At 42.6% G+C, this 25,930-nt stretch overlaps 1 protein-coding gene across 3 annotated transcripts in view; it reads right to left on the bottom strand.

The window, feature by feature from the left end:
- Positions 1–25,930, bottom strand: part of cep350 (centrosomal protein 350) — a 32,042-nt gene that overhangs the window by 3,767 nt on the left and 2,345 nt on the right. Inside the window, exons 2-37 of one of the 3 annotated variants that reach the window (XM_019256833.2) lie at positions 25,200–25,287; positions 24,962–25,005; positions 24,746–24,854; positions 24,461–24,626; positions 22,485–23,134; positions 22,205–22,318; positions 21,523–21,648; positions 19,829–19,948; positions 17,870–18,606; positions 17,637–17,755; positions 16,034–16,998; positions 15,719–15,860; positions 15,288–15,445; positions 14,961–15,138; positions 13,115–13,305; positions 12,744–12,907; positions 12,248–12,358; positions 12,005–12,145; positions 11,681–11,820; positions 11,358–11,465; positions 11,043–11,260; positions 10,717–10,931; positions 10,264–10,542; positions 10,004–10,153; positions 9,653–9,807; positions 7,945–8,067; positions 5,996–6,246; positions 5,647–5,840; positions 5,123–5,273; positions 4,429–4,589; positions 4,208–4,341; positions 4,039–4,100; positions 2,118–3,937; positions 1,100–1,642; positions 399–545; positions 60–182 (exon numbers count right to left, since the gene is read on the bottom strand). In XM_019256833.2, coding sequence (XP_019112378.2) covers positions 60–182; positions 399–545; positions 1,100–1,642; positions 2,118–3,937; positions 4,039–4,100; positions 4,208–4,341; positions 4,429–4,589; positions 5,123–5,273; positions 5,647–5,840; positions 5,996–6,246; positions 7,945–8,067; positions 9,653–9,807; positions 10,004–10,153; positions 10,264–10,542; positions 10,717–10,931; positions 11,043–11,260; positions 11,358–11,465; positions 11,681–11,820; positions 12,005–12,145; positions 12,248–12,358; positions 12,744–12,907; positions 13,115–13,305; positions 14,961–15,138; positions 15,288–15,445; positions 15,719–15,860; positions 16,034–16,998; positions 17,637–17,755; positions 17,870–18,606; positions 19,829–19,948; positions 21,523–21,648; positions 22,205–22,318; positions 22,485–23,134; positions 24,461–24,626; positions 24,746–24,854; positions 24,962–25,005; positions 25,200–25,275 — 9,285 coding nt within the window. In that variant the 5' untranslated portion in view covers positions 25,276–25,287. The remainder of the gene's footprint in view (positions 1–59; positions 183–398; positions 546–1,099; positions 1,643–2,117; positions 3,938–4,038; positions 4,101–4,207; positions 4,342–4,428; positions 4,590–5,122; positions 5,274–5,646; positions 5,841–5,995; positions 6,247–7,944; positions 8,068–9,652; positions 9,808–10,003; positions 10,154–10,263; positions 10,543–10,716; positions 10,932–11,042; positions 11,261–11,357; positions 11,466–11,680; positions 11,821–12,004; positions 12,146–12,247; positions 12,359–12,743; positions 12,908–13,114; positions 13,306–14,960; positions 15,139–15,287; positions 15,446–15,718; positions 15,861–16,033; positions 16,999–17,636; positions 17,756–17,869; positions 18,607–19,828; positions 19,949–21,522; positions 21,649–22,204; positions 22,319–22,484; positions 23,135–24,460; positions 24,627–24,745; positions 24,855–24,961; positions 25,006–25,199; positions 25,288–25,930) is intronic. The other 2 variants (XM_019256834.2, XM_010743840.3) reach the window with 2 other exon arrangements.

Raw genomic sequence — 25,930 nt, 5'->3', positions numbered from 1 at the left:
CAGAAAAATGTAAAATGTACAAAGGCCCCCCACCACAAACATGTGATTTTAGCACCTACCAGTATGTGATCGACTCTGTCACGCTTCTTTCTGCCAAATTTGAGCATCTTCTGCCAGTCAGTCTTTTGGCTCTGATCTTTTGTCAGGCCGTACAGTTTCAGTACTTCTGCTGCAATGAACTCCTGGGACAGAGTAAAAAACAAAACAAAATATAACATCTCATCACATGTGACAAGGAACTCCATAAAAACTAGATGATAAATCAAGGAGAATTTAAAAAACTAAAGTTTGTTTATACTTCCAGATATTTTGGATGATAAGAAACAAACCACTGAAGGTTCAATCATATTCAACATGGGTCTCTTTCTGTTGGTGGTGATTGTCCTGCAGTACTGTACCTGGACTTTGGTGATGTCTCCAGGTGTCTTCACTCTATGGAAGGAGGAAGACTTGACTCGACGTGGTTTCACCCATTGAGGCTGATCAGCATTGGGGTCCTCAGCATAGATCTCCTGAAGCATCTCCCATGTCAGGTCATACACAGCCTGAAATGAAAAGAGTAACGAGATACTTAAGCTTAAAGCTGCAGTGGGTGGGTCTCTCAGGTGGAAGAATCCCATGTTAGGTGAACATAATTGAGTGGGATAACATGTCAGAAATATTTACTACCCAACACCTCAAGTGTTTCCATTCAAAGCAAAGCATCTCACCAAGTAAAACAATATCTGGAGGAGTCTGAAGTCAAAAGCAACTGAAATAGCTGTGTAGCCTTGAAAGCTTTAAGATGCTAAACCACAAGGAATGTGCTGAATAATGGGAACTCATCTGGCACTCAACTGAGGTTGAGTGCCAGATGAGTAAGTGCTGTCTGTAAGACTGCACTTGCAAGCCCAGCTGCTGTGGGCATTGACAGTTGTGTGCTGTGTGATTGGTAGAGGGATGAAAAGTCAGTCAAGGATGCTCTTCCCCTCCTTCTCTTCAATTTTACAGATTGATGTTTTACAAAACAAAATACAAAACATGTATTTAAACTTTCACTGGGCTGCATGTTCTTTATATAGACACCTTCATGGATGTTTTGAAAAGTTGTCCTTTTCACCTGTTTGTAGCTACGGATGCAGGCCTCCTGGTCCTGGCTGCTGGCCTCTATACCCAGATACACTTCTGAAGGTTTGGGGTTTGGCAGATGTGCAAGGGTCAGTGCTCCCTCCTTCCCCAGGCCACAGCTCTCCCAGATCTCCTGAGTGGCAGCATGGACCATCTTCTCCACCTCCGTTGCTGAGTGGGGCACAACCATGGCAGGCTGCTCGGGAAGTTTGGGAGGAAGGGGGAGAGGTAGCTCAGGTCTAGGTGGAGTCTTTACCTGCTGTTCCCCACCTGGTGATGAGACCAGCCCCCCCAGGGCTGCTCCAGCTGATGAGCTAGACCTCCCCAGTCCTCCTACTCCCAGCCTCGCCTCTTCCTCTTCCTCTCTCTGTTTCTGTTTGAGCCTTTGTTGTTCTCTACGGGAGCTGAGGCCAAAGTCCTCATCAAACCAGTCCTGATCGTCACCTAGCTCATCGAGCAGTTCACGGCTCAGTTCCAGCTCTGCTAGTCGCTTGGCAAGCTCTTCTTGACCACTGGCCCCCAACACTGGACTCTCCTGTTGGGGGGAGAAAAAAAAACAGGAAAAAGTTGATTTCATTTCCTACTTCCAGGTTTAGATTAGAACCTTCCACAAATATAAATATCTAACTTCACCGTGACAGAACAAGTTCCATTATAAATCATGGTTTCGATCTGGTCTTAAAGAGTATTTCTTTCTTTCTGATGTGTCAGACAGAAAACAGTTTCTAGCAAAGATCACCAAATTCAATACAGTCTGTCAACATAAAGTTGGACTTTGGCTGAACAGATAACGAAAACAAGAGCTCCCCAGGTCAAATCGACAAATACTGTTTATCAGTAACTTCATGTCATTACTGGGGTTTCCAAACATTGAACATTCCACAGTTCAATCATATCAATCAATATCTAATTGACTGACAGTTCGATTCATATATCTGTTATTACAGAATACAGATGGAGACATAATAATGTTATGAGGTTTTACCAAAGAGTCATAAATATACACTCACCGGTCGGTTACACAGCTCTGGAGAAGACAGCTCCTCTTTTTCTGCAGGTAAGAAGAATGGCAGTCCATCCTTTTGTTCTGCTGAAGAGAACCATTCTTCTTCTTCAACATTTTCCCCAAACAGGTCTCCATTCATCTGGTTGGCGGCTTCTATCTTCTGCTCTTTAGCCTTTTTAATTTCAGCAAACTGCATCACAGTGTCCTTAACAAAATTGTTGAGGAGCTTGTCTGCATATGTGTCCAGTAGACCTTTCTGTTCTCTCCCATCATCCCTGATATCTGTGGAAAGCTCTGCAGGAGTAAACTGGTGTTGAGATTCTACGTCTTCTCTATTATCAAGGGTAGTAATGTCCTTCTGACTCTGCTTCCCAAGGCCAATCTTTTCAATGTCAGAGATGAGGAGGGTGGTTGGTCCATCCTCGAACTCCAAAATGATGTCCCTAGTGTTGCCATTAGAAATGGGATGATCAGATTCTTTGTAATGCTGTGAATTGAGGTGGGTTCCAGAGTTATGATCGGACTCATCTGTAACCTTTTTATCTCCAGAGACTTCAAGAGATGTTTGTTCGTTTTTACTGTTCAGATTTCCGACTTTCTGGGATTCATCTTCATCGGTTTTATGTTTATCCCCACCTTTATCTGCCAGATCATCAAAGAATGAGTCCTCATCCTCCGTGGTGTCTGTGTAGATCTCAAACTTGTCTGGCAGGTGTGTGATCTTGTCTGGAGGAGCAAAGATACCGTGGCTCTCATCACACTCAAAGTATACCACTCCGTCATAAGTGCCATTGTTGCTCCCCTCTGACTTGTCTAACTCCACACCAGCCCAGAAGCCATTAGCAAAGCTGGTTGGGCCTTTGAATCTCAAGGTGCCGGGCTGAACACCACCAACAAGAACGCGATCTCCAATGATAAAACCTGACATTTCATCTATGACAGGAGAGAGAGGGGCCTGCAAAGGGGAGATGGGTGTAGAGTGGTTGGAACTAACAATGTCCTTGTTGTCGTCATGTTTGGAGTCTTGAGTTTGGTTATGAAGATCTAGCAGTATTTCAGATTGGTAGCTACCCCCACTAATACCCGAATGGTGACTCAGATCTTCAATTATTTCTTCCTCTACCTCCTCATCCTGGCTGTCATACGGTGTGGCTCTGCTGGGGGAGTCTTTTGTCAAACCCTTGATCTCCACAGGGGAATCTAAGATGCGAGAGCCAGGCTTGGAACTATGATGCTCCTCCCTGGGTGAAGAATACACTGATGACTCAAAGTCATCATGATAGCTATCTACTATGGGAGAGGAGGCCTCCACATCCTTTATGGGTGCCTCCTTCTTTGAAGAGAAGGCAACTAAGTCATGCAAGACAGAGGTAGGGGTAGATTTTACAGCTTCCTCAGCTTCAGATGTCTCACTCGTCTTTTGATCTTTTTCTTGTTCCCGGCTAACAGATGGAGAATATCGATGTTCTTCACTCATGGAAGGAAGCTTCTCCTGGGAGTCAAGTCGGTCTTCCTTTTCTAGCTTGAGAAGATGTTCTGAATGTCGGTCCTCAATTATGGAGCCTACATCCACATCCAGCTCTTCCTGAATGTCAGATCTTTGATAAGACTCAATGTGCTCATCCACAGAATCACTCATCTGTGCCTGGGCTTCCTTAGACGAAGGTCTAAGAAGACCCTCTGTCGACAGGTGGCTCCTCTGTTCTGAGGTTGGACGCTCTGGGCTGCCGTGCACTGGAGTTGGAGTGACTGTTGGTGGGTCTTCATCAGACAGTTCTTCAGGCACTGAGGTGGATCTACTACGATCAGGTTGATGAAGGGCATCTATCATAATAGGAAATGGTCACATTATTATTAGAATATCCAATTCCAGTCATCCAAATGAAATACCGTACATCAAGTATATATTTGTAATGATGACTCACTGTGATCTAATGAGGCATCAATTTGCGTTCTTCCAGAGTCAGAGATTTTGCTGCTTTCAGACCTGAAAAAGAGGAATTTGCTTTGAAATCAACACCAATCTGTACTAACCTATTTCACAGTATAAGATCTGTTGGCAACAGAGTGTCATGTTTACAGCTGTTCTGGTACCTGGGAACAGGTGATTTGATACTGGACTGCTCTGCAATTGATATGGAATCTATGATCTGGGACTTTGTATCAGGTGTAGAGTCTGGCTCCTTGTTCAGTTCTGCCTTCGTTTTCTCAATGAAGTTGTCATAGCTCTGAAAGGAAAACAACATTTAAGGTATGAAAAAAATCTGCTTACACAGTACACTGATAAACGCACAAATACAATCGTGTGCATTTACCTCCAGCTGCTTCAGTAGACTGGCCTCCTGTGCCTTCAGCCGCTCCTTGTGCCTTTTCTTCTGCTCTTTCTTCAGTTGGTAGGCCATAAACTTTCTTTTTCTCAGTTCTTCCTTCAGGGCCTTGATACGGCTCTCTATGTCACTCTGGTCTGAAATGGGTTCTGAAGGAAATTTAGATGATAAATCACAGTTAGAATGTGAAACCAGTGCCAGACAACTGATTAGCAAAGAATAATCCAACTTTGTGCATACTCGAACCCAATCCTTTAGAGATTAGTGTACATTTTCTTTACCAAGAATGTGTTATTTTTGTGCATGTTCCTTCAGCTAGTACACAATGAACAAACAATAGTACAATGATTAAAGGTTTAAACAGTGGCCTGAAAATGAATAAAGAATATTCAACTACAATACTAGGCCAGGCCTTTGCTTGTGCGATAACTAAGTGCAATGCAAAGTGTTCTCTCCTCCTATCACACAGCTAAGCAGGTTAGGTATCAGGGAAGTGCTTGCATAATGTATTCCTGGCAGCATCACATTATGTCTGACTACACAGTGCCAGCAATATAGCTGCATTATGTCCACTCTCTCTGCTTTCCCTCTTCTATCTTCTCGAAGAACTATCAGGAACTATTAAACACTCCAAAAATGTTAACGATTCAGTGTATGCGTGTTGAGTCTTTGGGTAACTCACCAGTCTGCGTGGCCACGGGGGAGTCATTTAGTTGAGTGCGGGCCTGGTTGGCGTTCCGGGAGGAGGAGCGAAGCTGCATCTTGGTTTTGCTGCTACCATCTGAAGGAGAGGCAGTGGGGCTGTGGCTGCCTTTGAATGGAGACTGGAGAGACTAAACAGGAGTAGGAGGAGGAGGAGGAGGGGAAGATAAAGGAATATTACTTTAGGATATAACAAAACAGTCAGACGGACTAACAGAGGCATACTTGGATTCATATTTTACATGTACAGTAAACTGACAAATGCATATTTATCTACTTGCATGTCCCTCAAACAATATGAAGCTACAAATAATGTATACATCATCTGTAGAGATCTCCTTAAGATGAATTTGACAAAAATGTGTTCACAATAGCAAACTACACTTTCTTAGGCATGCGAGGACAGTCCTAGAGTAACAATATTTGCGCTCAAAAATCAACTCAGCTACCATCAAAGAGATGGGACTAAATACAACAAGGAAAGAAAAACACATTGGTGCGTACTTGTCTGCTCGGTGACTGAGAAGCTGAAGTGAAGTCCTGGGTGTAATTCGCGGGGCTGCACTGGACAGAGGTCAAAGGTGTTTCGGGGATCGATGCAGGCTGTACTGAAGCTGGGCTTCCTAGTTGCTGGGACCCCATTTCCTCAGTGTGTATACTGGACTCAGGTGTCACAGAGTTGTCCTCACTCGCATACTCTGAAAACACATAAAACAGATAAACATGTCATCTTTATTTGCACAGACTGATTTTAACCTTATTGCCAAATAATAACATATGGCCTATGTCTTACTTTGCTTTTATTTTAAACCTGAAAACAAACAAAAAAACGTCTAGGATCCTGTTGTTTCACCTTTCTCGCTGTCAGTTCTGGGCTCTGAGCTTTGATGGTGACTTGGGCTGGGACTCATGTCCGAGATCTCCTTTTTCTGACTCTCTGCCATGTCATTGTCCCGAGGTGTTTGCCTGTCCCATGCAGCCAGGGCCTCCTTTTCCATCCTACGGACCTCTGCCTCCTCTTGGTCCAGCCGCTGTTTCCACTGCAGCAGCTCCTCGGCATGATGACGCCTCTGCATAAGTTGCTGCTCCCGCTTTGTGAGGAACCTGGAGAAAGGGGATGGTAAGAATGAAGAATGAAGAGAGAAGAGGATAGAGAGACGAGGAAGGAGTGGATGAAGAAATTGAAGATGGCGATTGTAGATGGTAGGTGAGCAAATGGGAAAATGAGGAAAGAGGCAGATGGGTGGTGAGGATTGAAGGATTGAGGTAAGGTATGAAGAGAAAAGAGAAGTAGAACAAAGACATTAAGCATCAGGAGTGTTAAACATGACATCACAGAAGTAAGCACACCCAAATCACCTGGACATACACTTATCACTTCAAACTCACCTCAAACCGCTATCCAACACTCAGAGAAGAAAACACACACATACACACCCAATACATGCTTTACGTATTTCATTCCCTGGAATAATCATCCAAATAAAGAAGTGTACGAGAACCCTTCAAATAAACAAACATAAAGTGATGACATGTCAGTTGGGAGAAGAGAGGAGCAGGAAAACAACGGTGAAGATGTCAGATTCATGCAGACCCAGGGGTTGAACATTGATTGGGTGCAGTCACACACACCTCAACCGCCTGTACTCCACTGAACAATGAGGTCAACGAGACTTAAATGCAAAGGTTTTCTTGCCTTGCAAAACCAGCAGTATTTGTAATTCAAAAACTTCCACTGGGTCTCTTGTACATATATCTCTGCAGATGTAGATGTCAGGTATAGCTGTTGTGTAATGTGGTCTCCCACAGCTATGGGTGCCATTACAGTGCAGTATTATTTAGCCTTGATCTAATTTAGAGGCCTTTCTCTTGACCTAATGTATACTGATGACAGGCCAGATACTGAAGAACCAGGCTGGAAGCGGGGGAGGGGGGTGGGGTTCTTTTAGTGCCTTCCCAAACTCTATTATAGCCAATGGCCATCTGTACTTATTATCCCATCCTATGCAACAGTTACCTAATAAAGAGGGCAAGTTAAGATTTACTGAGCTCATTAAAGAGATAGACCACTCCATCTCTGGTCTGGTCTCTGCAAAAGTCCTTTACTTCCATGTCACAGTGTGGTTAAATATCAAAACATTTAGTATCAATGATTGGGCTGGAGCTGACCAGTCAGCAGCCACAATATGAAGGACACTGAGGAGAGACGTACTCAATCAATCATTCCAAGAGGCAAGAAAGAAAGAAAGGAGGTAAGAGTCACAAATTAAACACCACAGAAATCCCAGCACTGAGTCTGAGATTCCCATTCAACAAGGAAGGCTTTGTTTTTAAAATAAACATAACCTTTAACCTTCACAAAACTGAATTGAAATTAAATTAAAATGGTTTAAAAATTGTTCCACGAGTAGTGTCCTGTAGTGCACATGCTAGTGGAAATACATTGACTACCTGACTGACGACACAAACAAACAACGTTTGCATGAATATTAAATAGTAATCAAAGTGAAGTTGTTAAAAGGTTAGCTTATTTCAGCAGCTTTCCTTGGGCACTCTTTAAGCTTTCACTCAAACACCTCCCTGCACAAAGCCATCCTAGGAATAAAAAAAAATAAATAAATAAATAAAAGGAAATGAACCCCACACAAACCAACAAATCCAATCACTCATCATTCACCATCCCACCCCTACAAGGTCCCAGTGCCAGTGGATGAACACAAGCATGTTCCATGGGGTGGGGGTGAGGCAGGGCAGGGCTAGGTGGAGGTGCTGGGGGAAGAGATATAGAGCACTGTACAGTACCTGACCAACTGGTTGTAGATAAAGAGCTGGAATTTAGGGTGGAGGTTGGGAAGACAGACACTGAGGGAGGCCCAGTGGTGGGCCGTGAACACAGAGAAGAAGTAGTGGACAGGAGAACAGTGTCTATAACACACACAAGCACGCAACAAAGTCAAAAGAGTCACACAAACATGGGTACAGAAACAAACAACACACACACGTATACACAATGTAGGGAGGGGGGGGGGCACATTTAAAAACATAGAGAGAAATGACAAGTAGAGAGAAAGGGAGAGAGAAGAGTGGTATGAGCAAATGTGGGTTTATTGCACCAGCCTGTCAGGTTTCTGTTAGAAAATTGTTACTTTTAAAAATATTTTGGACGAGCATGAACATTTAAACTAGCGTCTGGGGTTGATCAGGGCTTTGATCACTGGCAAACCTGCTTATGGAGGAGGTTAAATGATTCATCAGTAACTCTAATTCATAAACAAATTACAATGTGAGGTAACAGTTACAGTCTTAGATAAAGTGAAAACAACCTTGTTAGTGTGTTAGGTCAAGATGTAGAGAATACTTTTGCTTTGGCTATGATCAACAGCAGGACAGTGGTAAGGGAGAATGACACAGGAAAGGAAAGAAATGATCTATAATTAATTAGAAAGGATGGCAAGCAAGCCAATGAAAGCATGACCAGACAAATTTTTAAACAGTTTTTGTCAGATCCTCTTCGAAATCCTATTGTGGAGTGATCTAAATGTCCTATGGTGATTGTGAACCTTATAATGTATTAACATTAATAGGAACACAAACACAATTGTGTTGCTAGTATGAATTTAAACATATCTGGACCCAGAAATGTTTGAAATGCTACCATGGAAGATTGGCTTGTGATTTAGAAGTTATAAATCCTAAAACCCTGAACAATTAACCTGCTTGTTGGAGCAACCCTGTCACGAGGAGCTCGACAATCACCTGACTAAAGCTGCAAGCCAAGTCTAAAACTTGCACATGCAGTTACTTGTCAACACAAGAGGAAGCGGCTGTAATAAAAAAAATATGGAATGCACAACTTATCTGGAAAATAATCATACCTCTGTAGGTATAGCTGCTGTATTAAGATTACATAGTGTTTCAATTATTTAAGTCAGTTCTCTTAGTGTAACAGTGAACTGTTAAAGGTTGTACAAATGTGAAGTTGTTGTTTTTTTATAGCAGTATGTGGATTCTTGTCTAGTCTACAGGGAGAACAACATGGAGCATGCTTATCTTCACATCCACACATTCACACATCCACAGCATTATAGACAGCAAAGGAAAGATGACAAGCACCGGTTAGTTTTAATTAGGTTAGTCGCTCCCATGTATAAAAATCAGAACATTTCGGAATTTTGAGAATGAATGTAAAAAAAGATACTGTTGCAAACAGCACAATACACTACTTACATACTTATGCACTAGTAAGTGTAGAGCTACCCCCTTGTAAGTGTAAACTGTGCAGCTGTGTTATTCAGCGCATATTAAGTGTTAAAGGACTGTGAACGGGGGCCAAACCAAAAAAATTCAACTGATTTTAGAAAATATCTTTAGAAAACCTCGAGGGAAAAGGAAAAGGAAACAGGACACACCTGCAGTACACACTGTTAAAAACACTGATGAGGGAGCATCTGATGATTCAGATGTTCAATTGTTAGTAAGCAGAGTGAAACCAAAATAAAAGTATTTTTACTTCTCATCCATGTGAGAGCGCATCTTCTTGAGCTTCTGCATGATGCTGCTAGTCTCACTTCCAGAGATGGAGAGCGAGGGAGAGGGGCTGCGGACATCCTCAGCATGTCTCATGTTGGGGGAGGCTGCCTCAGGGGTTTCTGACACAGGAGTCTCCTGGATGATGAATGAATGGACATGCAGACAAGCCAAGCATCAGTAAAGCCAATACAAAAAAGAGCCTAAGATGAACATTGCAGCATTTCTTTCTCAACGTCATTAAGATTATACTTCTGTAGAACAAACAGTACTGAAATATATCTGTTCCTCTGTATAGGCTGTGAAGCTGATCAGTGACCGTTGCACTACTTACAGGTGGCGCTTCACCGCCAGCACACTTGAGACGCTCCTTCAGTCTAAGTGTAGAGTTTCTCATCCGCTCAATCTCTTCCTGCTGCTTCAGCAACAGCTGCCTTTCCTTCCTGGCTGCTTTGTTGGCCTCTTGAAGTCGCTTGATCTCAGCCTGGAAACGGAGTATAGCAGGAAAATTGGTTATTTAGTAACGGTTAAGATCAGAGCATATCCCAAAGCTCAATTGTTACTTAATGTCATTATGTTTTCACCAATATGTACCTGCTCCTGCTGTAGTTTTAGCAGAAGGCCCCTCTGCTTTTTCCTGATAGGTGGCATTTTGTCATCCTCGCCTTTGTCCCTCAGCCTCTTTTTCTGGTGCTCTAGCCAGGCCAGCTCAGTTTTGGTCTTCTCTTTGAGAGCTTTCTGGCGAAGACGCAGCAAAGAGCTCTGGTGCTGCAGTCTTACCTCCTCGTCCTTCATGTACTGACGCACCATGTCCATGGTGAACTGTGAGAAGCTGTCTTGTCCACCAGAGAAGGCCATGTTTGCATCCTGAGACTTCAGGAGAACAAAGGTGAAGAAAGAAGTAAGGAGACAAGTACTGGTGCATCAGAGGACAAAAGACGGACGTAAACCTCCTGCTCAATCAAATCAATGTCAGTGGTCACAGCCACCTACAACTGTCAACCACTGACATTGGCAAATGTTTATATGACTAAATTGCCCTCTCACCTTTAAGATATTGTGTGCCCCTGAAATCAATGTTGTGTTGTGATTGGTTCCATCATCCTCTGATTCCTCATGGTGACGGGGCTTCTTCTCCTTAGTTCCGCGTCGGTGCGCTTCAGATGGCAGCAGAGAGCGGAAAGAGCGTTCCTCTATCTCGTCCTCCGTCATTGACTCATCAAACTTGAGAGAGTACTCTGTTGCTACTGATGTGCTGTCTCCTGGAGAGCCAAAAATAAGATTTTTAGGTGCCATATGTGGGTAGACTGCATACACAGTTTTGGTGCTAGTATAAATCAAATGATGGCAAGAGGTGGATTGTGTATTGATACCTTTCTCATCTACTACAGAGGGGATGCTGTCACTGCAGAGGGACTCATTGGCTGCTGTGAGAACTTCCTCCTCTATGGAGCTGCTGCTTGCTTCCCTCTCCGTCCTCTCTTCAGCTCCCCCCTTCCTCCTTTTCCCCTCTACAGCATCTTTTTTCGTCCGTCCTCTGTGGTCCGAGGAGACATGCGATAGGCTATGGTGGCTGCTTGAATCTGCTCCACTGAGGACAGGGACAAAGAACAGATTCCCTTTAAATTCCTCTTCACCAGATATAAATGGAAAATATTGAAACTGGTGCTAAATGAGAGGCCTGGTACCTGTGGTTTGGTCTTCTGAAGGATAGAGAGTCAGAGTGACTAAGGCTGTTCAGAGAAGACAGGGGTTCCTCTGGCCTGGCCCTTCTGCTCGACACCTCACTCTGGAAGCTGTAAGAGAACATGCAGGAGAGACTTTAACATTCAGAACAATAAAATGGTAAATGCTGATACACTACCACTAACAAAAGAGGTCATCTGTCATCAGTCAAAGCACTATAATCTCTTAAATTTAAGCCATAATATCAACTCACAACACAAGTGGAGTTTAGAGATGTTGAGATCTATTCATAATGTAAGACAGAAGGCAGATGTTTTAAGATTACCTGTCAGAGTCAATTTTGTCCTGTTGCTGCTTTGAATAGGAGCTCTGCTGTTCATCCCGCTCATCCAACATGGAGGAATCAGTGGCAACATGGGGGACAACCAAAGCTCCTGCTATCTGCGACCTCGCCAATTCTGTCATCTTACAGGAAAGAACACAACACAGATTAAATGTAAGATTTGATGAGTTTTACACTGGATATTATGCTTTCCTCCTCTGCATTTATTGTTATGTCTTTACTGAAACTCAACAGTCAATCAGCTTTTGTTATGAAATGAAGACACAAGCTGTTTTCCAGGCACAGCGGAAGGCTGTGATTACTAACCTCCTTGATGTGTCGGGCAGTGTCGGCTGTGTACCGCGCTGCCTCAGCCTGTTGACTCATCATCTTTGTAGTTGCTTCCTGGAGTCCCTCCAAAGTCTCTTTTTGAGCTCCTGCCAAGCTTTCCTGTATTTCTATTTGAGCCTGGATCAAGTATCATACACACAGAAAAATAAAAGCTAAGATATGAGAGAGATATATATATATTGTTGGTGATCTGATAAACTGTGTGTGTCATAGAAGTACCCTGGCCACTCTCTGCCTGTTTTCCTCCATCTGGAGCTGCGTCTCCAGGGCTTCCCTTTCAGCCTTGATCTTCAGCTCGTAAAGGTCACGCTCATGGCGCTGCTGCTTGGCCTGCAGGGTCAAAGTTCAGAGAGCAGGTCAATACAGTGCATCAATACAGACATTAGTGAGGTAGTAAGTCACTGACATTTATGGAGGCCAAAAAAGCTCTTAAAGTATTTATTATGTAGATGTTATGCAGCATCAATAATTAATTTAAGTTCCGGATAAATGCAATTATTGGGAAATACTCAACAATGTATAACTCATATTAGTATGATCCATTATGTCAAGTGCAGATGTTGTAACTTCTACAAATTTATACATAAAAGCAAAGAATAATGTATGCGTCTGTCTTAAAATCATCAAAACATTAAGCTGTCATTAATTTCACTTTCATTTAATAATAATATAACTTCTGATATGTAACACCTGACTAAACACTCAGCCTCTTCACCTTGAGCATCTGGGCTAATGACGCGCTCTCCTGCTGAGCCATGGCCACACCCATAAGCCTCTCCACGTCCCCCAGTTGTCGGACTGACTCCTCAATGGACTCCAGGTACTGGAGCTCTGCTGCCATGCGCTGCTGCAAGACAGCAGGTGAATACTGTAGTTCACCTGGGAGAAAGGAAGAACAGAGAAAGGTTAATAAACCAGGATGTTGGTAGAATGTTGCACGAATGATGAAATAAAAAGGTAAAATGTACAAAATCAAAAGGGTTAGATATCTGCAACTTTGTCATTTATTTGCCATCTTCATCTTTGCAGTTGTGAAATCTTTTTTTTTTTCTAAACATCTGTTGATTATTAATAAGTATTATTTACCTGTCGTCTTGGTCTCTGCTCTACCACTACGAGCTGTGGTGCCTGTGTTTGGGTTATTTGTCCCTAGAGAGCCACTTCTCACTGGCTCACTGGGAGAGTCTGCACCAGGAGGAGAACCTGGGTCTGGTGAGCCAAAAGGAGAAGCCTGTTTGGGCCTGGCTGCTGAAGACTTCTTACTGTCAAGTGCCAAACTAGAAACACATTCAGAAAAAGAACAAGAAAGTAGTTAATAAAAGATCAAATGCTACCGTGAAACCAGAAAACACCTCTTCTAAAATGTTTGTGTAGTAGGTAAATGTATGACTTTAACTTTTGAAAAAAAACAAAAACAAAATAGTAAGACATTTAGTATAACACATTGCTTTAATTGTTTTCTAAAAATTTAAAATCACACACACAGGTATGTTACAAGCTTTGCAGAGTGGGTTAGCCATTTTGAACAGAGGAGCAGGTTAACCAAATGATAAAGAAAGAGGGGGCCCCTGGTCCTGCAAAACCGAAAACTGACTGAGGCAGCAAAACCCTGCTGTGAGAGGCCCAGACTATGAATGGCTATATTGTGCTGCTCAGAGATGATCAGAGGCCAAGGGCAATGTCTGAAGAGATCAGGATACACGCTGCTTTCCTATTACGGTTAGTAGACAGTTGCACCGTTTTACTCCAAAGATAACAGTCGCAGCAAATTAAAATATCATTATAACAAATATGACACCATGATGTTAATACTAAACCAGTTAGCTGTCATATGAACAGACATATATGAATATAGTGTGCCAGAACTCCTTGAAAACTTTCCATAAAGAAACCATATTTAAGATTGTTTCTGTCACAAGTCGCCTCCAAAGTAAAATAAGAACAACCTGCTTTGTAAATGGCGCTAAGGAGGACACAGTCCTATCTGAATACTTTGTCTTTAATTGTGTAGGACATAGAGGCTCCACGGAATGGCAGGAATCTTCAACCTGAGCTTCAGAGAACCATTAGAGGGCTCAAATATCACTCCTGGGCACTGAGATTAAAAGCAAAAGAACTCTTCTTTCCTCTGGCAGGAGGCCCAAGCTGTGGTGAAGCTGGCTGACCCGACCAACCACCATGCAGGCCCCCCAAACAAAACAACCAGTGTATTCTGTCTTCAGTCGAACTGCAGCCTCCACTGGTTGCTGGGCACTACACAGCTGCTTAAACTCAGAGGCCTTCAGCAGAACAGCGAGCCACAAGACTGTTTAGACTGGCAGCCTCAACTACAGCTTTCTAAGAGTAGTTTAGTAATTAGTCATGCCCAGATAAATTAACCTTTGGGTAATTACAGTATATACCAAGTGGAGGTTTCTGAGTCAGAGATGACCCAGTGCTGAAAAGAGCCCATTCATCCCTGAGTGCATGCAGATTTTTAAATTCCATTTTAGTTTAGTTTGGAAATACTTAGGGAAGGAAACACTGTGGCTTCACGGGCTCATTTCAATATTACTTTAAATGGATTAATCTGTATTCAGTGAAAACAAAAGTTTAATTAGGAAATTAAATAAGCACCAGGAAAGAAAGAAATATAATCATTTGGTGACCCTAAAAGAAACATCTATAACCTACCATATCTAAGACAGAACAGAAAATATCCTAATGTAATCCAATCGCACCACAAAGCAGTATTGCACTAAAAGTTACTCAAAACCAGGAAGGAAGGAAATACCAGAGACAAGTGGAAGCATGGTAATTTAAACTTGTGGGAACACAATTCACCATTCATTCATCTCTCTGATACCACTGCACAGTCTCTTCAGTTTGATATCAACAACTAAACCAAAAGTAACAAACAACCCTTTCAATACAGTCTGCAGAAGGTCATTACCTTTGATGAGTAGTTTCTCCTAAAGTTTCATGATGGTGGACACTCTTGGCCTGGCTGTGGGCAGAGCTTTTGTCTGAACCCCTCTTCCTGGAGTCAGATGACAATGCCTCTGAGGGAGGTGAGCAGGAGCTCCCCTGCTCTTCCACCAGAGTGGCATCACTCTGGTCTGACGCTGTGCCTGCAGAGGAATGGAGCAGTTATATTGTGCAAGAGAGAGGTTTGTGACAGCAAAAACAGAGCATTTAACCATAGAGAGACCTTGTTAATAAAAAACATGTTTTGAAATTTCAGTCATAACAGGAATCATGCAAAAATATTAATTCTCACCTCTTTTTTTACTCGAGTGTTTGGAGAAGGGTGAGGAGCCGGATGGTGAGCCAGAAGAAAGATGTGGTGAGTGATTGGATGAATGGTGGGAACTGATGCCTCCTATACTTTTGTCATAAGGAGACCTCCTCATCAGCTCCTCAAAATGACTGTTCACGCTGACAGAGAGGAGATAAAGGGACATGATCAAACTCAAGATCACTTTTAAATAAAATTCTGAATCAAAAACAATCAAAATGTTTCGGTCTAACGAACATGGGATAAAAAAAAAAGAGACCTCATTCGAAAAAGCCTGCAAGGAAAAAAATCTATGAAGTCAAGAATACAGAGAGGGATTTGCTGTCTGTGAGAGCTGCATGAGCTTTCTATTTGTGTGACATGAATGCCATCCAGTGGTCACTTTGAAAACATGTCTACTTCATTTCTCTTACCTGCGTGAATTGGAGCTTCTCTGTAACTGTCCACTGGCTCCGCTGCTATGTGATGACACAAAATCATCTTCATAGACTGCTGCGTCTACAGGGCCATTTCCAGAGTGTAAAGAATGGGCAGGGGGAGAGTGTCTCTCACTCACTACGGGACAAAGTAGAGACAGAATAGAGGAGGAAAATTTATGATTTTGCCTGAGACTGACGGTCAGTATCTTGTATCTGTTGGTAGTTTCACCACTACGGTTTTAACATATACATTTTTTTTTTGCTGTGTAGCCACAAATAATGACATTGAAAGAAAAAATGTGAACTAACCTCGACCATAGCCATGAAGGTTCTTCGTAAAAATGTTGATCACACTTAGAGGGCTTCCTTTATTAAGCTCCTCCCAGGCTGCTTTGCTGCCATCATGCTGCACAAAGGGTGAGCTGAGGGCCGAGCACCTCGCTGCCTCCCTTTGGAACTCTGACAAACGCTGGTAATCTCTTCTTTGAGCCGCGCAGTAGTCCACCGCCTCCAGACGGTCAGCTGGTCTAGGTGTACGATTGCTGGAGGGTTGAGGAGGGCTTGCCTCATCCTCAGAAAAACTCCCCTCACTCAGAAGAGGACCCTCACTGATGGAGCCAGCACTTGAGTCATGGAGATCTGTCTGATTCTTATCCTCTGTAAATCCATGTCCTCTCCTTTGTGACGTTTTATCAATTCTCTCTACCTTTTCCAAGCCATTGACTAGCTTTCTCCTTTCAGGTGTATAACTGTTCTGTCCCCTGAGAGTGTGCAGATTGCCTGCTCCTGGAAGAGCTGTGCCATTGAATGAACTATGACCTGTGCTAGTCAAAATCCTCTGGATCCTCAATGCAATGTCATTATTTTCTGTTGCAGCTGTTTCTGCCCAGCATCCAGCATCAAGATGAGCTTGAGAGGGCCTTGGAGCCAAAATAGTATCCACGTCTATTGAAGTTGCTGTACCATAGTTGATCCCCTCCCCAGCAAACTTACGTGCCTCACTCTCTATGCGGTTGGAGAGGGACGCAGCTGTGGCCTTGAGGGCCTCAATGCGGGACATCTTGGCCTGTGACCTGTTGGAAGGTGCTGTAGCTGTTCGCTGTGCATGCTGGATGTTACTAGCTGCCACCGCAGTCTCCAGCCTTAGAAGCTGAGAGAGGAGATGGTCATTTGAGGGGACAAGCGCGTTGCCGCTGGGACCGGTCATAGGTCGAACAGCTGGGCTCAGATGGCCAGGCTGAAGCAAAGAGGAAACGCCGACATCCAAATCATTCCTGTAATAGGGAAAGCAACAAAGAATGGAGAAGTTAAAGGGGAGAGATAAAACAAAACAATGATCACACTAAACACATGTAAGGCCATCACGGCCATTCATAATAATTATTTATTATTAAGTTATTTACAGTAACTGAGTGGTAAAGAGCATGTTGAACAGGATAGAGCATACACTGGAACTGGATGGAAAACTCTAAATCAGAATAATTCTAATTACTCAATATACACAGAAAAAGATGATTACAATCTGTTTGACAAGTAAAATCATTACACACACACACACACACACACACACACACCTTTATTTCTAGACACTTAACGGAGATGTTCTTTCGTGCGGCTAAAATAGGATCACTGACTATAAAAGAGCATTTTCCTTTAATCCTGTACTAAAATGCAGAGCAATAAAGCCTCTAAACCACTTGCAAGGTTCATAAAAAGCAGCCATCTGGGAACAAACAGTTTCTCTGTTTGGTATAGTCAGGTGATTCCCTAGAATTTGTCTCCCTACACACAATTTCCAGAAGACACCAGATTATATGTACTTTCCCAGAGCTGTTTGTTGTTTATCTGTGTCAGTAAATCTGAGTGCAGAAGGTTTATTATTCGGGAAGCTTATGTGTATATGTGCACGTACCTGGATAATGGTGGAGGTGGGTGATCATTTAAAGACCTGTCACTGCTCGAGGGGCTCTGCGGTGCCTCCAGTCTTTTGTTCTCTTTATCGGACTCTCCTGAGGGCTGGTACATCGGCCTCTGTGACAGACAACATATTAATACACATGTCAGAAAATCAGAATTTGATTATTTATTTTACTTAGTTACTTATTCTACACATGACAACTTTCCAATAAAACAAGTGACCAATACCGTTTGACTAGAAGGAGCAGCTGGTTGCGTCTGTGTGGCCTCCTCGCCCAGCTGGGCCTCCTCCAGCAGCAGTTTGTTGTAGGTTTCCTGTAGTCGCCTTTGTACAGGGGCCACAGGGGCCTCACTGGTAAGAGCCACTGTTTTAACCACTTCTTTTTGCTTTCTATAGAGCTCCTGCAACCTTTGGTTTCTCCTCTCTGCCTCCTCTCTCAGTGCCCTCTTCTCTTCTGCATGACGCCTCTTTCTCTCCTCTTGTTGTCTGGAAATGTACTGGCGAACAGTATCTGCGTCATAGTGACGCTTTTTGTTTCCTGCATCAGCCATGTTGGTAGTCTCTGGACGGTGTGAAGTGGGGCTGGCACTGCGGCAGCCTCTTGAGGAGCTACCTACAGTAGTTCCCCAAGCGGAGACAGGAGTCCTCGTTTGTGACCCTGATCCCCCTCTGCCTCTCCTACCATTGCTCCCACCCCGTGACCTTTGACGGGCCCTCTCTTCCCTCTCAGCTGCTTTGCATTCTAGCTGGAGGTCATCGAGTATTCCCTGGATATCTGCTGACAGCAGGTCTGCGCTTACACCCACTGGGGCCTTGTCCTGACCTGCAGATGAAAGGGTCGATGTGGTTGTGGACTGGCTTTTGGATTGTCCCCGAAATCCTCTATGAGGCCTTTCTGTGCTGTTAGGATGAGACCTGGGTTTTGATTCTGAGCGCGGGTCTGAACTGGAACGATGACGGGAAGCTGGAGGACATTTAAAGAAAGGTAAAATGTTACAGTTCGTAACTGGTAATCAACCAATCAGTGGAAACAAAACACACACATACTGCTCAACAGCTCCAATGCTAAACCAAGACTTTAGAAGTGGAAGCTTTGTTGAATTTGTTGAAATATTGAATTTAAATCAGAGATATGAGTGTGTGACACGTTAGTAGTAGGCTATAAAATCCTATAAAGTGTGTCTGTTTATCTATGATCGATATTTGCAATAAACAGGTTCATCACAGCTTGAAAAGATTAGGATGCTCCAACAAGTGACAAAAAATAAAAGTCCAAAGCTAAAGCACTACATCTCGACAGTGTATGCATACTAAATGAGACTTGGGTGGCAGGCTTGCCATGGCAACTCTACTCTGAGCCAATTTGAAAATGAGAAAAGATTAGATTTACAGTAGACAGTGTTTTTTCAGATTATGGCTAAAGTGAGCCTCACTGTATCTCCCTGCCTCACACTGCTATTACCCGGGTGTATGCTGCCTGTACTGGGAGCAACCGCTGGAAACCAGGCCACGTTTGATTGTACACCCAACCAAAAGAGTCAGTCAATCTCTATTTCTTACGGTCAGTGGTGCCCAGTACAGATGCAGCTTTCAGAGATAGAGGCTGTGTTTGAACAGCAGCAGCCAAACGCTCTTTATTTATTGATATTCTTTGGCTGGCTTAGTTGTCAAACTGTGCATCCAAGACATGTAAAACCTCTGTAACAAACTTATGATCATTTATTTTATAACATCATCCAGTCACATGGCTAAACCTTGTCACAGGTAATAGCAGCCAGAGGAGAAATGTATGTTTAATTTTAGAGGTGAAATTCAATAGCAACATGAGGAAACAAAAAAAAGCAAAATGAAGATACAAGGTGTCTGAAAGACGGGAGGGGCTGGGTAGAAAGTCAAGAGTAAAATCTAATTCACGCGTCTGTGATTAAGCAGAGGAAACATTTTTGACATCTTGCTGACACATTCTGAGTGGCTCTTTAAAGTCCAGTAGACTACTCATAATCATTTCTGTCCTGACACACTAATTAGTAGGTCAAGATGTGCAAGATGACCATTGGAGAAATGGTTACAGCAGAGATGACTGGATTTTAGGTAGCTAACTTGGCTGTTGGTATCACGAAAAGGTTCAACATAATAATACATAATACTGGGTGCAAAGAGTTATCAGTAGGTCTCTTAAGTCCCACCTGTTCTGCTCACTCCATCAGTTGGCTGGGGCCTGTCCTCCCTTGGCAGCTTGGGAACCGGACCCAGTACCATCTTTACCAGCTTTTGGCCCTCTCGCCACGATGCAGGACTTATCACTGCTGAGAAACAGAACATAAACGCTGTGTAATCTGCCTGTGAACGGCACTGCAATTCAATATGGTTTGACTGCACGCATATGTGCAAACATGCCCACACAACCAGAGCAGACTCACTTAAACACAAATACACACACAGCTTAGAGAATGGAAGACATAAAAGAAAAACATTTGATAGGCAAGGTGCATAGATATAGATATAGATATAGATATATAGATATCTATAGAGGCCGTGACTATGCGTGGAAGGTGATGTAACAAATTACCCTGGTTTACAGTTTACCCAAATCTCTGACAAAGTATATAGTCCTCCTTGGCCTTAGTAACTTTCCGGTAGATAAATTTGTTTTTTTCATTTCACACAGCTTTCCCCATCAATGCTGCTCTATTTTATGCCACCAGCCTAGTATGAGTAGAATTACGTTTGTGGTGCTGTGGTTTGTAAGCATTGGGAAATTATATTTCGACACTGCCTCTTTACTTGGAATAATGTTTACAACACTTTTCACTGTGACTGTGTGTTCTACTGAAGAGAAATTCCTGGTAATGAAGCTGTACATCCACTAACCAAGCAGCTGTTTGTGCTGGGTAGATGAGCCAACTGAACCTAGCCACAGATTTCAGAGGGCTATTTATAGTGCCGCGCTAGCACGAAACAGAAACCAGTCAGACTTGAGAGACACAAACACAAAAGTTGGAAGGAATGCAAGCAGACACCAGGCACAGAGTGAATGAAAGCTTTAGCAGAAGAGAGATATTTTACAGTAAGCGCTTAGGATTATCCAGATTTCATCTGTTTTGTCTTGTTCTGAGTATTTCAATGAGTCTTGTGAATAGACTCAATCATTCATTGGGGTGATTGTGTCAAAGCATCATTATATATATCAAACAAGTGACTTTCCTTGTGTCCAGATGTACACAGACATAGACATGAGGATGTGTGCCTTAGGAGGCATCTTTCTGAGTGAGCGAGGGAGAGGTCTGCTATTCTCAAGTTACCATATTATGTAGCAATAATTCTTCTATGAAGGTACATGTATGCTACTTGCTAGTTACAAACTGCATGTCAAACATACTGGACATTTCTTTGGGGATTAAAGGCTTAACACGGTGTCAGAAGCCAGAAATGTCTCTGGTTCATGTACAAGAACCCACACAGGAAAGAGCACATCAAATACTGTAGTCTGAACACCGTGTTTTCTGCAGTTTCTTTGATGCATTTATGTTTTTAACTCATTTGGATTCAAAGAGTTCATATTTGGATTATTTAGTTTTGTTATGTTTAGCTTGCATGTAAATACTAAAAGACCAAGAGATGAAAACTGCCAAATCAGCAAGAGCATGTCTGCAGGATAAAAGAACAATAAAATGTATGCAGAAATACAGCTGACGAGGACAAACACTATCACAGCAAAGCCAGTTGAGAAAAACCTTCAAAATCACACAGATAGTCTAACATTTGAAGCTCTTAGTTTTGGGCCATGTGCACTGATCCTTGATAAAATCCCATCAGACTGTTCCACATGCTTAGCTTTTCTACTGTCACTAATTAAAAATAGATAAGAGGATTATTATACCTGGTTTTGCATTTAGGTCAGACGAAGAGGCAGCTCTGTGGACCTTTCTGACTGGTTTGGGAGGCCTCCTCTCTTTAGACCTGTCTGCCCTCTGTTCCTTCTGCTGATCCCTGGATCTGGTGCTCTCTGTACACACAAGACACATTCAGGAATAAGCCACAAAGCAACATAACCCAACAAACTTTTCTTAATTAAATCAAAAGTTGGCTGAAAAGTGAGCCCTGTGCCCAAAGTCAAAAATCACTTATGCAATACTTGCATACTTAACTCACAATGTGGTATCGGTTTGTGCTTCTGATTGATAAATACAACTCTGTGTTAATAATTTAATTGAGCAGCCCTTCACCAATCCAACTGTATCCTGTCTTCCTTGCAGATGGTCAGAATATCATGCATGCATATGCAATCATTAGCTTGCTAATGCAGTCTTTCAGACAGCTCTATACTTTACGCCATAGGGTCTTAAAACTTGGACGAAAGCCCAGGAACACACAAGGACCTATGCATGTCAGAGAAAATCAATCACTGTCATTTACCTCATGAAACAGAGTTCAGAATGGCAACTACAAGTCCAGGTCAAAAACATTAATGAAAAAAATCTGTGACATCCTGACCACAGCAGAAAATGCCACAAATAAGGAATGGCAGCAATAAAAGGAAAATGTCTGAGTACTGTGCTTACCAGCAAACTGTCTCGACAGGTCTCTGTATATTTCTCTGCTTAGGTTATGAAATTCTTCCTCCTTCCAAACTTTCCCATCAGGAGTCCGTATCTTTGTTTCAGTACTGTTGAAACCTGAGAGTGAAGTGATTGAAAATATGAGCTGTGGCATCCTTTTTCCTTCTATAGGGGTAAAATCAGTATTTCACAAACATATCTCATATTTTATTATTATTTAACGAAATGTCAAACAAACAAACAAGAACGTTTAGGTTTGGGATACACCCTACTTTAATGGTACCTTTGTAAATAGGTGCAGGCGGTGCAGCTGCTACTTTCCGTATTTTGGCTGAGGGCATCTTGCTAGTACCAGCATTGTTACTCCCCACGGGTATGGGCTGCTCCAGATAACCCAGCAGCTTCTCTCTCTCTGCAGCCTCCTCCAGATGTTGTCTCTGCCTGCGAATACGCTCTTTGAGCTTCTCCAGCTTATCATCAGGTTGATGTCGTCTTAGGTTCTCTAACCGCTGGGAAGCTGAGCCAGGGCTGGTGGAGGGGGTGCTGTCCCCTCTGCGTATGGAGCCTGGCGTTTGAGCTAGACATGGGCTTGACTCGTGGCTGTCCTTGCCAAGTTGTGCTTTGGGAGTGCTTTCCTCCTCAGCCCCCTCCCCTGTAGGGACTCGTACACCCATATGATGGTTTCCAATAGTCCTTAGGGTGACCAAGGCTGGCTGGTCATTGAGGTAGCGGACCTCGGTGCTCTCCAGGGTCGAGGAGCGTGTGCTGTCCAGGTCCCTGTCCGTCTGCTTGTCCCTATTGTCTCTCTGGTAGACCAGCTGGCTGAGCAGAGGATCTGATGGAGGTGAAGACGATGGGTACGAAGACGCTGGCACAGACTGCAGACTGTAGGCCTCCAGCTGAGTGGAGGGATGTGGTGGAGGGGTGGCCTCTCTGGAGACAAACCAGATTACATAGGATCAGGAAGGGGATTTAACATGATTTACTCTTAATTTACCACTCATTACGTGTATGGAAGAGCACATTTACAGGTAGCCAAATCATATAGAAGGAGGGAATGATATATTCACACAAGACGTCACTCCAAAAATGAAAACTATAAAAAAAACTATTTATAACAATAATGAGTGATTTTATTTGTCCACTTGGGGGCAGCGGAAACAAGTTGTGAACACTGACATATTGTCACGTCTTATGTTCATCTTGTGAACTTGTCAACAAACAGCTGCTTATTTACCCAACCAGCAATTTCAAAACAACATCATCATTCATTTAGAGTCGTGTTTCAGGTCAGTGGTGAATGCAAATCCAATATTCATTTTCCTTTAGCTCTGGTTTTGGACTCTACCAGGTCCTGAGGGTAGCTGCTAAATGCTCCACAATATTCACCACGTAGTTGCCAACTGTGCTTTCTCACTAAACAACAGCTGCCGCCTGCTGCTGCTGAAACAACGCTAAAGTGAGAGTGTGACCTGAATAATAAAGTTGCTGGTCTGACAGCTCAAAATGAACTGAAACTCAATATAAAGCTCTGTAACACCAAGGGGAGCAGCAGATTCAGATAATAATTCTCTGTTCGTTCATCACTGAGAGTAACTCCTTTACCACTGTCACATTGTTTTTTTTGTCATCATTTCATATGTTGTCAGGAAAAATATTAAATACAGCTTTTATGATAAAATACTGACATTTTTTAGCAATAAAACAATCACACAACTAATATTATTTACTGTAAATGATCAACATTTGTAATTCTGTTATACTGTGACAATACTAGAAACAAAATAAAACAAATAGGTTTGCAGTATCACCCCATACACTGCAGCCTTGAGGTACTGAAGTATCTGTGAGCTAGTCAAAGGAGATGTCAAGAACATATGATCTCTGAATGGAAGTCTTGAAGAGTAAGGAGCGTTGAAGACTGACTGTTGGTGAAAGAGCTCTCCTGGTGTATCAAGCCAAAACAATGAGGTGATGCAATGATTACAATGAAAATATAGGGAGATAAACAGTGTCTTATGTCATTTAAATTAGTATTAATGACATTGTTTTTGTATGCATGTTAAATAAAAGCTGTACGCTTTCCAGTATAGTTTTAGTTTTATATTTTTGTTAAAGATTTGGGAAAAAAATAATATTATTGAAGTTATCTGAATATCCAGTCCTGTGACAGAAAACTGTCCTATCCAAATATAGCCAAGTATCAAGACAGAGGTGGCTAAGGATGCTTCAAAAATGCATTAAGTGCAGTAGTTATACCTGTAGGAGGCCAGCGGTTCCCTGAACTCCACGCTGTTGTTCCTGCGGACATTGCTGTCCTGGGTGGTATTTCTGAGTGGGCTGCGTGAGCTGCTCTTTTCTGGACTCTGCTGACTACGCCTCCTGTGCTTTGAAGACCCTCTATTGTTATCAGCTTGTTGTCCTTCTGTGATAGAGAGAGCAATGTTGAAATAATTATAGTTTAAATTATAAGCATCTTAGTGTAGAATTTAACAATTCTAATGATATCTGCTAAATATATCTTTACATTTTGCAATAACTTACCCCTGCAGCGGACCGTCCTGGAGGTTTTCTTCTTGGGAGGGTCCATGACAGAGTCCATGAGAACCCCTGTCCCTGGAGCTGCCTCTAAACGGTTTTCTATATGCCGCAACTACAGATGGAGAAGACACATCAGACTCCTTGGGTTATGTGAAGATTAAATAATTGAAGATGAAGATTCGATACTTTAAATCTAAAAACTGTTCCGGGTGTACTTACAGCAGCTTTTGACTGAGCCAAACTTTTCCATGCAGTTGTCAGCTCTGAAAAAGGAGAATAAAATTCATTACAACGGGTGACACAGAAGCTCCTGCTATGTAAACACTCCTTATCGCACATTTAAATTATGAATTTCAGAATTCAAATCAGGTGATTGTGAAAACACTGTACCAACTCTGGAATAAAACACAACTACAGCTGAATGTCATCTTTTTGTTTTGTTTTTTTAAAAACATACCTGTACCAATATTGTGATCTGTGAGCTGCTGAGCAGAGCTTTTAACAGACACCTCAATCCTCCTGCTGCTCCTCATCTCCTCATTCACCTGCAGCCAAGATAAGACATATGCAAATGATAAAACCAATACTGAGCCAAGATAAGAGAGACATAAATGAGATCAACGCAAAACGTCAATATAAGTATACACTCTTGTATCCTTACACTGTATATTATATACAGAATCTGGAGACAAAGGCAGCAACACGGCAGCTAAAACCAAACATGTTAACATAAAATAAAAGAAGGAACAACATACAGAAACAAAATGCATCAAGCACTTTCGCAACAAGAATATGACTCAGGCAGAAATAAGCGCAAGAGGCAAAAGTCTGTAGCTACAGCTGCTCGTCGGGTCCAACATGTGACCAGTTATTTCCTACTATAACACACGAAACTACCCGAACAGCTTGTTGAGAGCAGACTAATGTCACACTGCTATTTAAAACAGGTTCAACAACAACACATTCCTCAAAGGCTGGAAGGCAAGTAAAACTAAAGTTTGTCAGTCATGTGATGTTTACTTAAAACACCTGTAATACAAGAGTATAGGCGGGTGCTGTGCTCTGATAAAGTCAGTGGCAGAGCTAAATTCACCAGTTTGTTTTTGATAGGGAAACCATCGCCCTGAAACAAGAGTGGCCACTTTGATAAGTTTATTGTACTATGGATTTCAAAGCAAGTCTAGCATA

The sequence above is a fragment of the Larimichthys crocea genome, chromosome XVII (genome assembly GCF_000972845.2).
Source record: "Larimichthys crocea isolate SSNF chromosome XVII, L_crocea_2.0, whole genome shotgun sequence".
In the NCBI taxonomy this organism is placed as follows: Eukaryota; Metazoa; Chordata; class Actinopteri; family Sciaenidae; genus Larimichthys; species Larimichthys crocea.
The sequence above is the reverse complement of the archived record's forward strand: the minus strand, read 5'-3'. Positions and strand labels throughout refer to the sequence as shown.